At 40.3% G+C, this 14161-nt stretch overlaps 1 protein-coding gene across 2 annotated transcripts in view; it reads right to left on the bottom strand.

Moving 5' to 3' along the window:
* The window catches only part of MAP3K5 (mitogen-activated protein kinase kinase kinase 5), a 203437-nt gene that overhangs the window by 115125 nt on the left and 74151 nt on the right, over positions 1 to 14161 (bottom strand). For both annotated transcript variants that reach the window (XM_019420474.2, XM_019420475.2), the window contains exons 3-6: positions 9491 to 9514; positions 3618 to 3811; positions 2725 to 2893; positions 1441 to 1547 (exon numbers count right to left, since the gene is read on the bottom strand). In XM_019420474.2, coding sequence (XP_019276019.2) covers positions 1441 to 1547; positions 2725 to 2893; positions 3618 to 3811; positions 9491 to 9514 — 494 coding nt within the window. The remainder of the gene's footprint in view (positions 1 to 1440; positions 1548 to 2724; positions 2894 to 3617; positions 3812 to 9490; positions 9515 to 14161) is intronic.

Genomic DNA, 14161 nt, shown 5'->3' with positions numbered 1-14161 from the left:
TCAGAATCACTAGATCTCGGTTTGAGCCTCGGTTTTATGCTTGTTAACTATGGGCCATTCAACTCTTCCCAGCTTCAGTTTCCTCATCTATAAAATAAGCCTTAAGTGACACATGACAAGTGCTCTGGAGATGTAATGTCCCTCCTTTTTCTTTTTCTCATTCTCTTCAGTTGTAGTAACCACATGTATATTCAACTTGCTATCATGGAAGAGAACAGCACAACTAACAGGCTTTGGACAGTTCAGTGCTTTGGGCTTCTCCGTGGCCAGAGCATGGATGGCCTCCCTGGTAACTGTAGAAAGTGGCACTGAGGTGTGTGCCACGATGTGGACAGAAGGCACAGAGGCAGGAATGGAAGTAGGAGTGTTCACGCTGTGTTAGCGGACTCATGGATACATGTCCTAAAATGTGGTCAATGGAGTTTTGATAATAATTGTGTTCAAAGCAGTGAAAACGAAAATATTCTTTGGTTAGCAATATGTTGACCTAGACATAAATGCCCTTACCCTAACCTAGTAAATTTTTTTCTCAATATATGAAATTTATTGTCAAATTGGTTTCCATACAACACCCAGTGCTCATCCCAAAAGGTGCCCTCCTCAATACCCATCGCCCACCCTCCCCTCCCTCCCACCCCCCCATCAGCTCTCAGTTTGTTCTCAGTTTTTAAGAGTCTCTTATGCTTTGGCTCTCTCCCACTCTAACCTCTTTTTTTTTTTCCCCTTCCCCTCCCCCATGGGTTTCTGTTAAGTTTCTCAGGATCCACATAAGAGTGAGAACATATGGTATCTCTCTTTCTCTGTGTGACTTATTTCACTTAGCACAACACTCTCCAGTTCATCCACGTGGCTACAAAAGGCCATATTTCATTCTTTCTCATTGCCAAGTAGTATCCCATTGTATGTATAAACCACATCTTCTTTATCCATTCATCAGTTGATGGACATTTAGGCTCTTTCCATAATTTGGCTATTGTTGAAAGTGCTGCTATGAACATTGGGGTACAAGTGCCCCTATGCATCAGCACTCCTGTATCCCTTGGGTAAATTCCTAGCAGTGCTATTGCTGGGTCATAGGGTACTAACCTAGTAAATTTTTAAGTGAATAACCATTTGGTGTTGAGGATATCTGCCTAAGAATAATAACATCATGTTCATGCAATTGAAAAAGATTCTGACCAAGTATAAATAGTAAATACAAACTCTGACAGAGAAGAAAAAGAATTTTAAGAATTTACATATACAAACTGTGAGGGACAAAAAAATTAAAAATCAAAATGCATATGCTTCTTATACTTCATACGGTTAAAGTAGAAATATTAATATTACATTCTAATAGGGAGTGGCTGCAATGCTGTGGCGAAAACATACCCTAGGAAGAATATGCAGGTTATAAAACAGGATGTTAGCACTTTGTGGACAGAAAGGTTTTTTTCTTACCTATTCAGTGCAAATGCATAATGAAACTTCACATGGTGATGGGAAGCCAAATCAAAGGTTGGCAGCTTTTCTAACGTCTCTACCAGCTTCACAATAGAATCATAGTCCTTTAAACAAGAGGAGAGTAACACAGAATTCAACTATTAGGAGAAAGTTCTGACAATGAAATGCTTTTTGACAATGAGATATGTGAATCCGAGAAGGGTGTTAAAAAGAAAACTAAAATCCAGAGGAATCTGGAATCAAGAACCAAAAAGAATCTAGAACCATAAAGAAACTTTTTTTTCTTAAATAAGAAATTTGATTATATAGATAAAAACATTAAAATACAGTTACCACATCTGACGCCCCCCCCCCCAAACAATAAATCATCTAGAATGACAATACTATACTGTCTAACTATGGATGGCTTACTTCTCCATGGAGCCAGATTCCTCGTATACAGTGTCTCATCAATTACTTTCAAAGAAATAATTTTTTTTTTTTTTAGAAATAATTTTCAAAACATCCAGGACATGGAGCAACTGACTGAGCTTCTGTCACATGTAACAAGATGATATTGTGTCAAGCTATCCTAGTCTTGGGACCCTAAGTACCACACCTCTACATGTATGTGAATCTCTGTTGTCTTCATGAAGCTTTACTTGGGCCTGAAAGCCTAGGAATAAGAAACCAGAAGTCACTTGCATTTTACTATAAAAAATCTAATAGCAAATCCCCAACTCCGAGAGGATTTCATTCTATGTACCATATTAAAAAATTATAAGACCTATCAATAAAACTAAATGGTATGTTGGTGTGTTTTACATGATATATTTTAAAGGTTATTTTAATAATTAATCAGTTGCATATGTCTTGCTTCCAGCTAGTCAGATCTAGCACTATTAATTTTAAGCCACATGATTTCAAGGAGTAAGAGATATCACCAGAAAGCCCCCCACATTTCTGCTTTTGCTAAAACAAAGTTTTCACAATATTGGCTGATGGGTGTGTCTGAATAGATCGTCCACAGATTAGCTATGCACGCAAACTTTTCTTTTTGTTCTTCTGGAGGAAAAAGATCTTTACCATACAAGTACCTCATTACACATCCCACAGACAGGAAACTCATAGGAGTTTTTTTTTACTTATCATAGATTCTCAGGATGGAAGCTTAGAAAAATCAACAAAAAATTACATGTAGTAACATGAATAACCTCTTAGCTCACTGAAATACGATGTTAACTCTCCCTTATTCCTCCAACAGGCTACATGATGAAGATTTTACTTTAAGCATCTTCTCACCTGGATATCTCTGTAGGAAAGTAACAGGTTTATGACAATATCTGCTGTCAAGACTTCAATATTATCTACTCGCTGCCGAATTCTTGCCAATTCAGCTGCCAATTCTTTACCAGTGTATAAATTACGAGCTTTCCTGATATCATTGAGTATAGATTCCCGGAAATACTGGCTGGTGGGAAAACACACATTTCAAAGAGTTAATACGAGAAAGGATTTCAATTAAAAGCAATGATTGTATAAGGAAACAAAATTTGCAGCACTGGTAGCTTTTAGTTCACAACGTGTGCAGAATGAACACCTCAGAGATTGCGCATTATTAAGAATCTGGGAGTCCTTTATTCCTTTTAGCTTTGCTTCAGAAAAAATTAGGTAAAGATACTGCATTTTAACGAATTTTCCAAGAACCTGACATGTACCTCTAGAAATGCCAAAACGTTTTCATTTTACCGTTTGGAATAGGAATTGTTCCAAATAAGTCAGGTGTGCCTAAGATTTGGTCATAATACGGCGTTTACTTTCTGACTCAGCATCATCATTTATTAACATAAGTGATTGTTCTTAACTAAAATATAATAATGCTGCCAGCAATTTTGGCGGAGTTCTTGCTCTTATACGAAAAGTTCCCGGGACGTTTATTCTGATAGTGTTTCTATACTTACTTTGAATATATATCTCTACCATTACTATAATGTAGTTAGCAGTCTTTTTTTTCTTCCTTTCTGATCTCCAGTTGTTCTGTGAATAAAGTGAACTATGTGGCATCTATTTTTACCTACTTGGAGGATACCATACTTTTATGTTCCCGGTTCTTGGCTGTGTGCCATCTCTAAGAAACCTCTGATAAGATGCACAGCACTCCATTACCATCATCAGGCGGCATTAGTCCACCTTACCTGGAACTTGCTTGTGCCACCTTCAGAAGTTGAATGAAACGGTCCACAAGAGGTAAGCAAATGGGTCCAAGAAGCAGCTCGAAGTTCGGTTGCATGAGCTCTGTCAACCCCTTCATGAAGCTGCTATCGCAGCAGTAGACTTTATTATGCGGAGTGATCATGTAAGGAACGAATGTGTAGTTCCCAGTGCACATCTGTGGAAAGAGGAGAGGCCGGGAGGTGGTGAGGTGGCCTGGAGACCCCACACTCAGGAAATCCCAAGAGCAGTGAGTCATTTGCAACAGTAATCCTGAATATGAAGCGAAACAGCAAACCTCATTTCTTATTTATGACCTATGAAAATGGAAATTCCCTCCAATTTCTTTAATTGCTCACTTTAAACAATTAGGGCTTACAGATGATGCAAAAAAAAAAAAAAAAAACACCTCACAAAAAAACAGTATGGCACAGCTTCCATCAATCAGTTAAATATTTATTCACCATGTCTCATGGCTAAGGCATTTGTGATATATGCTGCAGGAAAAATAGAGTAGTTTAAAACACAGCCTTCAGCCTCTGGGGAGCTTAAAATTTAATCACAGAGACATAGTGTAAATACACGACAAGAATAAGAGCTAACGTTAAGGGCTGCCCACCTGACAGGCTAGGCTGTTGAGTGATGTCAGAACAAAGCTGCTCCCTCCAGTCTGCTCGGTCACAGTCACGGCTCCGTTAGCCTCTCTGTTACTACAACTAGAGACCCAGAAGTTTTCCTTGACACTTCCATTTCCTTCACCACCCATATCCTATCAGAGTCCAGTCTACTCTGCCTCCAGAATGGATCTCATATTTGTCCATTTCCCTCCATCTTCTCTGCCTGCGTGGCAGGTCATGTGACCAACATACCTGGCCTGAGCCATTGTCACTGGCTTTTAGGCGGTCTCCCTGCTTTCACTCTCGTCCTCCAATCTCTTGTCTACCCAGCCATCAAAGTGATCTTTTAACAACCTGTATCAGATCACTTCCCTCACTGCGAAAGGCAGTGGGATGAGGATAAGGCATGTCCTTGTGGCCTACAGGGGCCTGATGATACAAATCCTGCTTCTCTCTCTGGCCTCAGCCCATGCCACTCTCCACTCACTCATCCCGACCTTCTATTGATTCCCAGTGATGTCAAGTGAGGGAACACTAGCACGAACAAAAGTAGAGTAAAGGAGAAATTGGACTGGACACCCCTCAGTAAGCAAGTCTGACCAGATCTTAGAGCTCAGAGAAGGGAGAGAATGCAGAGCTAAGGGTTTTAAACTGTATGTGCTGGGCAGGGGGAATCATGGACAGATTCAGAGCAAGAAAGAAAACATAATCACAGTCTTAAATGGGGCTACCTAAAAAGAGTGGTATCATTAACAACAACATCAATCAGACTGAATTATTTATGAATATATTATAGTCAGGGCTACTTGTTATAGATCAGGTAATAAATCACAAACAGAACCTGACTTCCAGGTAATATGTGAGAGGCACTTCAAGAGTTTGGTATCTGATTTGGGGTGGGAAGGGTGAAATGTTCACTATGAGGAAGGCTATGATTTCAGGGGAGCTGAACCCCTAAAGTGAGAATGTCCAGAAGGTAGTTGGAAATACATGATTGGAATGTCCAAGAGTTTCCAACAAAAGTACAGACCTGGGAAGTATTTGGTGTGGTTCAATCTAAGGCAACATGAGAGACCTCTAAGAGAAAAGCCACAGACAGAGAAAAAGAAAAAGGCAGAGAAAAGAGAAGTAGAATGAGCTATGTGGGAAACCCCATCACCGTTCTAGGGAGCACAGAGAGCCCAGATTGCCAGAGCCTGGCCATTTCAGTATTACAGGGAACAACACATCACTTCTCTTACCCTTACAACTAAACAAACGAGAGCAAACAATGACTCACCACTTGCACATGCCAAGGGAGGTCATACACGCTCCCAACAACCCACTGAAGAAGGTGCTATCATCCCTGTTTTATAGGAGGATTCAGATTAGGCTTGTGGAGGTCATGCAGCTGGTCTGTGATGTGTTTGGGACTCTAGCCTAGAGACTTCTCTGGAGGTTATGCCATAATCGTTAGAGGGTTCTGCATCCTCCTGAGTGGCCCCTGCATGCTGACGCACCAACGCTTTGCCTCAGGTCACTTTCATGGAACCCTGAATGAGCCAAGCCATAGCTTCACAGCAAACAGACGAGAAGTGACAAATGCTCTTCCAGCCAGACTGAATTCTTTATGAACATATTCTTTGAGGCACCTGTTGTACGTCTGGTAGTGTTGAGCTGAAACAGGACCTGACTTCCACTTAAAGTATGAGAAGAACTTCCAGAGGTGGAGATTTGATTTTTAAATTAAGTTCATTAAATTGTTCCTTTCTTAAGTTCTCCTTCACGGAACAATAATTTGGAAGACTAGTCAGGAAGAAGAAAAATAAACATATCCTGTTTCTAAAATGTTTCTGAGTGGCACCTGGGTGGCTCAGTCGGTTAAGCATCTGACTTCGGCTCAGGTCATGATCTCATGATTTGTGGGTTTGAGCCCCACGTCGGGCTCTGTGCTGAAAGCTCAGAGCCCGCAGCCGGCTTTGGAATCTGCGTCTCCCTATCTCTCTGCCCCTCCCTTGCTCATGCTTTGTCTCAAAAATAAATAAAACATTAAAAAATTTTTTTAAATGTTTCTGAGATCATACAGCATATCCACCAACATAATCCTTTTCACCAGATCCACTGCCTAAGCAGAAAAGAAAGGCAAGTGTACCAAGAGGTTGCTCCCCAAGGTTTCTAGAGCTGTAACTATGAGTGGGTTATAAAAGGGCAACAGAATCAAATATTCCTGTTTTAGATAAGTTCTATAACTCAAAATTTAAAAAGAAATGCTCTGAATCTTCCAAGTCAAAAATTAGAATAGATGAAAAGCCAGTAAGCCAGAAAAACACTGTTAGCATTTCAAAATATTCTGCTGCTGCTGCTGCACCAAGTTCTGTATCCTCAGAAGCCTTAATACCACGTGTATTTGTGTACAAGACATGAAACAGCATACAGAACTATTGAAACACTGGGCACTGGGGAATAAAGCGTCTGCGTAAAACAATCCTGGGAGAGGATGACTCTCAGACATCTGGGTGTGCATCAGCACTGCAGGGGTGAAGAAAGTAAAAAGAGAGTCTTGCAAACAGCAGAGAAAAATGTACTCCTGCGACTGTCTTCTTCAAACCCCGTGGAGTAAGGCTTCAGAATCCTTGTTGAAAATAACCAGCACGCCAAGGTTTTCCTAAGTTCCTGGCCTCACTGCACTTTCTGGAGTCTCTTCCCTATGTTTCGAAGGCAATAAATACATATTTTTTTCATTCCTCATTGTTGGTGTCCAAACGAAGTGGAGGGTGAGAAGCTGCAGGAGGCACATAGATGCTACCAGGCCTGAACTAAGACACAGCGCAGTGAGCCTGCAGTGGGGGCAAAGTGTGAGGTTTGGTTGTAACACTGTTTCTTTAAAAGATACCAACCAACTGCAGAGAAAAGCACTTTTTTTTTTTTCAAAATGATGAAAACTAATAATATGGGAATATTTTTTTCCCCGGGATGGCTCACTTAAAACTTAGAAACGTTATCGTTGCAATTTCTGTTTACAGATTGCTATTTCACCCAGAGTTTCAAATAACTGATAATCCAAAGCAAATTAAAAAAGAAAACACTATGTGATCAAGAACAGACATCTCAGGCACAACAACTGCCTTATTAATAAGGTACCAATTCTAAAATATTTAGACCTGCTTCTTGAAAAAGAAAGACCACATTTCCTTAAACTTCAAAGCACTAAGGCATGATCATAAAATGACAACAGCAATCTCTCTGGCCCGTGCCTGTGCTCAGGGCTATAAAAACCTGCAGTTCAAAATCTAGTCCTATTCTATTATCTTCACTTAAAAAAAACCATACTGATTCTGTTTTTCAATTTTTGAAAGCTGCATAAAGGTGAACCGAAGCATTCAAACATATCAAAATATATGCTCAAAATACTCGACTTTTGATAAGGACACCCAGTAGCTGAAACCCCGCTGCTTACTCAGGTCAACAGGTGACCAGATCATAACGTGCAATATTCCAGTCACCTTGCAAGCCTGCTTCTCCACATGTCTGACCCATCAGTGGGCGTGGTTAGCAATTTCCTACCATTTAGGTCTTTGTAAATGCTACCTCCTCTGAAAGACCTCTCTGACCACTTGATACATGGCCACCCACTCTTCACATTGCCTTGCATTAATTTTCTTTCCTTTCTTTCTTTTCTTAAAATTCTTATGCTTATTTGTTTTATTTTGAGAGAGACAGAGACAGCATGAGTTGGGGAGGGGCACAGAGAGAGGAATACAGAGAATCTCAAGCAGGCTCCATGCTGCCAGCATAGAGCCTGATGCAGGGCTTGAACCCACGAAGTTGAAAGATGATGATCTGAGTGGAAACCGAAAGTCGGACGCTTAACCGACTGAGCCACCCAGGCGCCCCTCCCTACGTTAATTTTCTAATTTGTGTCTTTGCTTATTTGTGTCCTGACCTTCTCCCCCAGCTAGACTCTGGCACTTGTCATTTGCTGTCTCACGGAGCAGTTTTGAATCTGCTTGCTTCCACTTTCAGTCTCCACAGTGAATCCCCGTGGCACGAGGCTTAAAGCCTGGCACACAATACATGATCAATATTTGTTTAATAAAACTGCTCTGCTAAACAGATGCCTGAAGCAATAATTGCTCATTTCCTGTCCAGATGTGAAGAATAAAAGTGCATAATGACATTATGTTGCAATGAGCCTCTGACTTGGTGCAATCTTAACAGTAAGTTTTAAACTTTCAGATGGAAGGACAAACTACCACTTGTACTTTTAATCTTATCATCTTAAATCACGTGCAGATCTTTATGTAGGGTATTATTTCCAATCTAATTTGTAGAGATACATTCTTTAAGGTTTTTAAATGCTGGCTTATTTTCTAAATGAAAAATACAACCACTAGCCTATCAAGGCTGATTCCCTAATATATATAAATTTTCTTCATGCACTTTTAAAATTTGAAATTTACTTTTATCACTTTTTAACTCTTGTTTAGTACTGCGTGGAAAGTAGGAATTCTGTAGTGTGGTCTCAAAGGCAGGCTAGACTCAGGAACTTGAATCAACCTGTATAGATAAACAGATAATAGATTGACATGTATCTATGTATGTAGGTGTGTGTATATATATATATGTATATCTGTACTTATAATTTGTGTTATATAATTTATACACAGATACAGACATCTATATATGTGTATATATAAACATATGTAGACACATAGACACATATATGTACTCGTGCATATATATGCTAGAAAACTGGATATACTATGGAAACATTTTTTTCCCCAAAATATAAGTATATATGCTAAAAAAAAAAACAGGCATTAGGGTACCTGGGTGACTCAGTTAAGCCTCTGGCTCTTGATCTCAGCTGGGGCCACGATTTCACGGTTTGTGGGATCGAGCCCCACGTCAGGCTCTGTGCTGACAAAGCAGAGCCTGCTTGGGATTCTCTCTTTCTCTCTCTCTCTCTGCCCCTTCCCTGTGCTTATATGCATGTGCGCACTCTCTCTCTCTCAAATAAATAAACTTAAACAAAACAAAAACAAACGGGTGTCAGCATCATCTCCCACCATTTATAAATTTTCACCGTAAAGAAATATTTAGATAAAATAACCATATTTATATTGATACCTCAGAAACTCTAAAGAGGAAAAACAGAGATAGAAGTTAATAATTTGTGGAGATTAAAAAAAACAACCAGAGATTAGTTGATAGAACAGAAATGATAAAAAATTTCTGGAAGAGTTAGGGAAAATACTCACAGTATTCTTCTGGCAAATGATTTCCTAAAAAATAAGAAAAGAAAAAAATAAAGCAGACGTTAATACAAAATTAATTTGATAATTAACTATTTGATGTATTTGTATTAACAATTTTATTAGCAATTAGAAATTTCAGGAAGTATACCATATGTTTCTGTATCTGAAAGACTTATAATCTGATGGAAACGAGAGAACACAAAGGTGTTGCCAATGGTTTAAAGGAAACAGTACAAATATGTAAAATCCAAAAACTGAATAATCTAAAAATCATTCTTGCAGAACACGTGTGAATTATCAGCCACGATCTCTCTGGGGAAAGGTTAAAAGGAGTTCACTTTCCCTATGTACAACCTCACTTACACCCTGGGAGGGGACCATGCAGATGCTGGCTCTTGGGAAATAAAGGGTATTGGCCACTTATCAGAGTGGCTAAACCCACATATAGATGAGGACATCTGACAATGAACAGTCACAGATACAACTTACATATTGTTCAATAAAAAGTGTAGTGCAAAAAATACACTGCAGGAGTGAGATCGTGTAAATAACGTAGCTATCCTGTGTCAGGTGCATAGAAAGCTGTTGATAATGCAAGCTCTCATGATCATTAGTTCCAGTTGTTTAAATGCCTAGAGACATGGAAGAGATAATCCAGAAAAGCCTATGGCATAAAGGCTTCACCGAGGTTGGGGAATCATGATTTAGAAAGAGAAATGGGACAGAATTTTGGAAATGATGGCATGTATGTTGTCATGGAAACAGAGAATGTGAGGCTTTTGTGGAGCCTCAAGGGTGGGTCCATCTGGCTAAGAAGAAGAGCCAGATCTGGTGAGGTAAGAAAGGAGCAGAGGAGCTATTCAAGTCCCAGCCGACCAGCTATCCTTCTTCATCCCAGGATCAACGTGGGGGCAAAGAGGGAACTGACAAGGATTTTGACTTAGAGCAGTACGTAAGATTTTTGAACGTTTAAGGATAACAGATGAGTAAATAAAAATCTACAAAGGAAGGAACTGTAGTGGGTAATTTTGAAAGCCATAAAGCTGTGTATATAAAATCTAAATAAGCCCTTCAATACTTCACAATCTTGTGGGTCAAAAAAGGGGGGGAGGACAAAGAGGACACGTACACATTTAAAAAGAAACATCACATGCCTGGGTGCACATGAGTGTATGTACACACATACTAGGTCTAAAGAGCAGTGCTACAGCAAGGGCTTACATTTCAAAGGGAAAGAAGATGTTCCTAAGATGTGAGGAAGTCTGGGAAGATCAGCAGAGAAGGTGGAACTCAAGATGAGTCAAAGAGGACAAGACAACTTTCAAAGGCAAAGCAGGAAGGTAGGGATCCAAGTTAGAGGACCAGGAACAGCAAAGACCTTTTTAGGGAATGACACAAATGATGACTGGGGGCTGGAGAAGACAGTTCATTTGAGGAAGTATAGAGAAGAGAGTTAAAGAGGTATTTGAAAAAGATCTTGAATTTGATCACTGGACTAAGAAGAAAAGTTCACTTTGGCATGTACCAATAATGTTAGAAAGTTATTTGGGGCCTTACTAAAGAAGGCCTTGAATGCCACAATAAAGTGCTTTCTGAACAACTGGCAGTCAGCATGTTTTTTAAGGTGAGCGATATACATAAAGAAGTATCAGCATACATTGGGACACTGTAAGAGCAAAGGCTGGGCACAACACCAATGTCTACCAATTAGAATCTGGTTAAATAAATGATGGAAACTCCATATAATGGAATATAATGCCACTAAACAAAGAATGAGGAAGCTCTTCATAGAGAAGTTCTTGATAGGGAAAGATCTCCAAGATATACTGCTAAGTGAAAAAAAAAGCAAAGAACAGAATGGTGTTTATCCTATGCTCCTATTTATGTATAAAAGGGAGAAAAAGAAAATTCTAATTAGTACATTTGTAAAATCTCTCTAGCAGAATATACAAGAAACCAATAATAGTGCTTGCCAATAAAAGAGGGAAGCTGGCTGGGTGGGGGTCAAAGATGAGAGAATGACTTTTCACTATATATCCTGTTGCACTTTTATTTATTTATTTATTTTAATGTTTATTTATTTTTGAAAGAGAGAGAGAGAGAGACAAAGCACAAGCAAGGGCAGGACAGAGAGAGACAGAGAGGATCCAAAGGAGGCTCCAGGCTCTGAGCTGTCAGCATAGAGCCCAACACGGGGCTTGAGCCCACGAACCTTGAGATCATGACCTGAGCCGAAGTCAGACACTTAACCGACTGAGCCACCCAGGTGCCCCAAATTGTGTTGCACTTTTAAATTTTTCTTTTTTTTTAAAACCTTTTCAGGCTTGCCAGGTCTTTTTTTTTTTTTTTTTAATGTTTATTCATTTTTGAAAGACAGAGAGAGACAGAGTACAGCAGGGGTGGGGCGGAGAGAGAGGGGGAGCAGAAAATCAGAAGCAGGCTCCAGGCTCTGAGCTGTCAGCACAGAGCCCGACGCGGGGCCCGAACTCACAGACCGCAAGATCATGACCTGAGCCGAAGTCAGACGCTCAACCGACTGAGCCACCCAGGCGTCCCTTAAATTTTTCTATCAGGTGAACATATTACCCAAGAATGACAAATACATAAAAGATAAGCCTTGTTAAAACTTGAAAAAAATACTAACGAGATGGTGGTATTTAGTATTGGAGGGGAAAAAGCATTTAGGTGGCATTGCAAATGTACAGGGACATCAAAATAAGGGCTTGGATGATAGTGGTGCCCAAGGGATGGAAACCAAGAGACAGATGAGTGACACTGTGGAGGAAGGTGGAAAGTGGCTCTTCCCACAGGTGTTTCACAGGTAGTTAGTGCATCCTTTTCCCTCTCTCTCTCTCTCTCTCTCTCTCACACACACATCTACACACACGAACATACACATGCACACACAATGGTTCATGAAAAAATAAGTCGAAAATTTTAAAAATGCCGAATAATCAAAGTCAGGAACACAGTATGCAGAATTTTCCAAACTTGATTTATAGAGCATCTCTTCAGAGTAGCAAACCACACTCTTTTGAACACAGCTCTCTTGTGATAGTAATATCCCCTTCTCCTCCTTCTAAGTATCAAGGAATGCCCTTCTCTTCATCCTCTATCACACAGCATCCTCTGTGCACTGCGTAAGAAACCTGTTCTCTTTGAAGCTGCCCTTGACTGCCTTCAATGACACCAAACTTCCCAACAGTAGATGATGTTCTTAATTGCTGCCACTATTACCCCCGTATAGACCTCTAAGATAGCAATACATGTACTCATTGTAAATGTGTCATTATACGATTCTCCTATCCCATATCACAAGCAACCCGAATGGTTTGTTCATCTTTTACCCCACTAATTGCCTAGCAAATTGAATGGCATATAGTAGGTACTCAATAAAAGCATGAATAAGTTAATGAATGTATAAAATATTGGGCTATGAATCACAGTAGAAATGCGTAAGTCCTGGCTCCACTCTTGACTAGCCAGATGTCATTTCTCCTCCCTCTAATGTAACACACTAAGAGTTGGGTTGAGTGATTGCTGGTCTCTTCCAACTCTGTGTTCTATCATTTGCTTTTGGCTAAAGGCCTATCCAGTGAGCACTCTGTCCTTGTGCCACGGGAAGGAGAGACACCTTCACGCCCAGGACTGGAGCTACCCTACCGCCTCTCTCTTCTGGTGCACCAGACACAGAAATGGAAGTAGTGACGAGGGGAACAGTGAGCAGGCTGAAGGGTCCCTCTGCTTGTCACTACAGAAAATAGGCTGCTATTGGCTTAGAGCCAATATGCGACACCTTCCTGAAGAATGGCTCATTAATAACATGTCTTCTTTGCTTTCATTTCATTTTGCATTATAACAAATTATGAAACTGTATTAAGGTCATCCCCATGAAAAACCTCCCCATAAAACAATAAGTGTGCGTGATGCCTATTTTGAACCAGAGAGAGTCCAGAGTGCCATGATTTACAAATCCATGGTCAGTTATCAAGTAAGCAAGATGTTCGTGGGATGTCTAGAGGTAGCACTTACTATTAAAAGGGCACAGGGTCAATGTTTCTGGTTCCCTACTAAACTGTGAAACTACTTTGTATGGTCATATTTTCAAATGACTCTTTCCCTAACGTTTACTGAGTGTATAATTTATACCATTGGCTAAGTTGGGTGCTGTTTAAAAGTGCTGTGGGCGGGGCGCCTGGGTGGCTCAGTCGGTTGAGCGCCGACTTCGGCTCAGGTCATGATCTCGCGGTCTGTGAGTTCGAGCCCCGCATCGGGCCCCTGTGCTGACAGCTCAGAGCCCAGAGCCTGTTTCAGATTCTGTGTCTCCCTCTCTCTGACCCTCCCCCATTCATGCTCTGTCTCTCTGTGTCTCAAAAATAAATAAACGTTAAAAAAATTTTTTTAAAAAAAATAACAGTGCTGTGGGCAACCTGGGTGGCTCATTCAGTTAAACGTCAGCTCTTGATTTTGGCTCGGGTCATGATCTATCTCACAGTTTGTGAGATCGAGCCCCAAGTCGGACTCTGTGCTGACAGCATGGAGCCTGCTTAGGATTCTCTTTTTCCCTCTCTCTGCCCCTCCCTCGCTCATGCACGCGTGCACACTTTTGCTCTCAAAACAAGTAGACATTTAAAAAATAAATAAATAAAAGTGCTGAAAAGAATCCAATAAAAA

This window comes from Panthera pardus, unplaced genomic scaffold (genome assembly GCF_024362965.1).
Source record: "Panthera pardus isolate Hobbes unplaced genomic scaffold, ASM2436296v1 HiC_scaffold_17, whole genome shotgun sequence".
NCBI classification, from domain to species: domain Eukaryota; kingdom Metazoa; phylum Chordata; class Mammalia; order Carnivora; family Felidae; genus Panthera; species Panthera pardus.
This window is presented reverse-complemented; position numbering and strand designations above follow the sequence as displayed.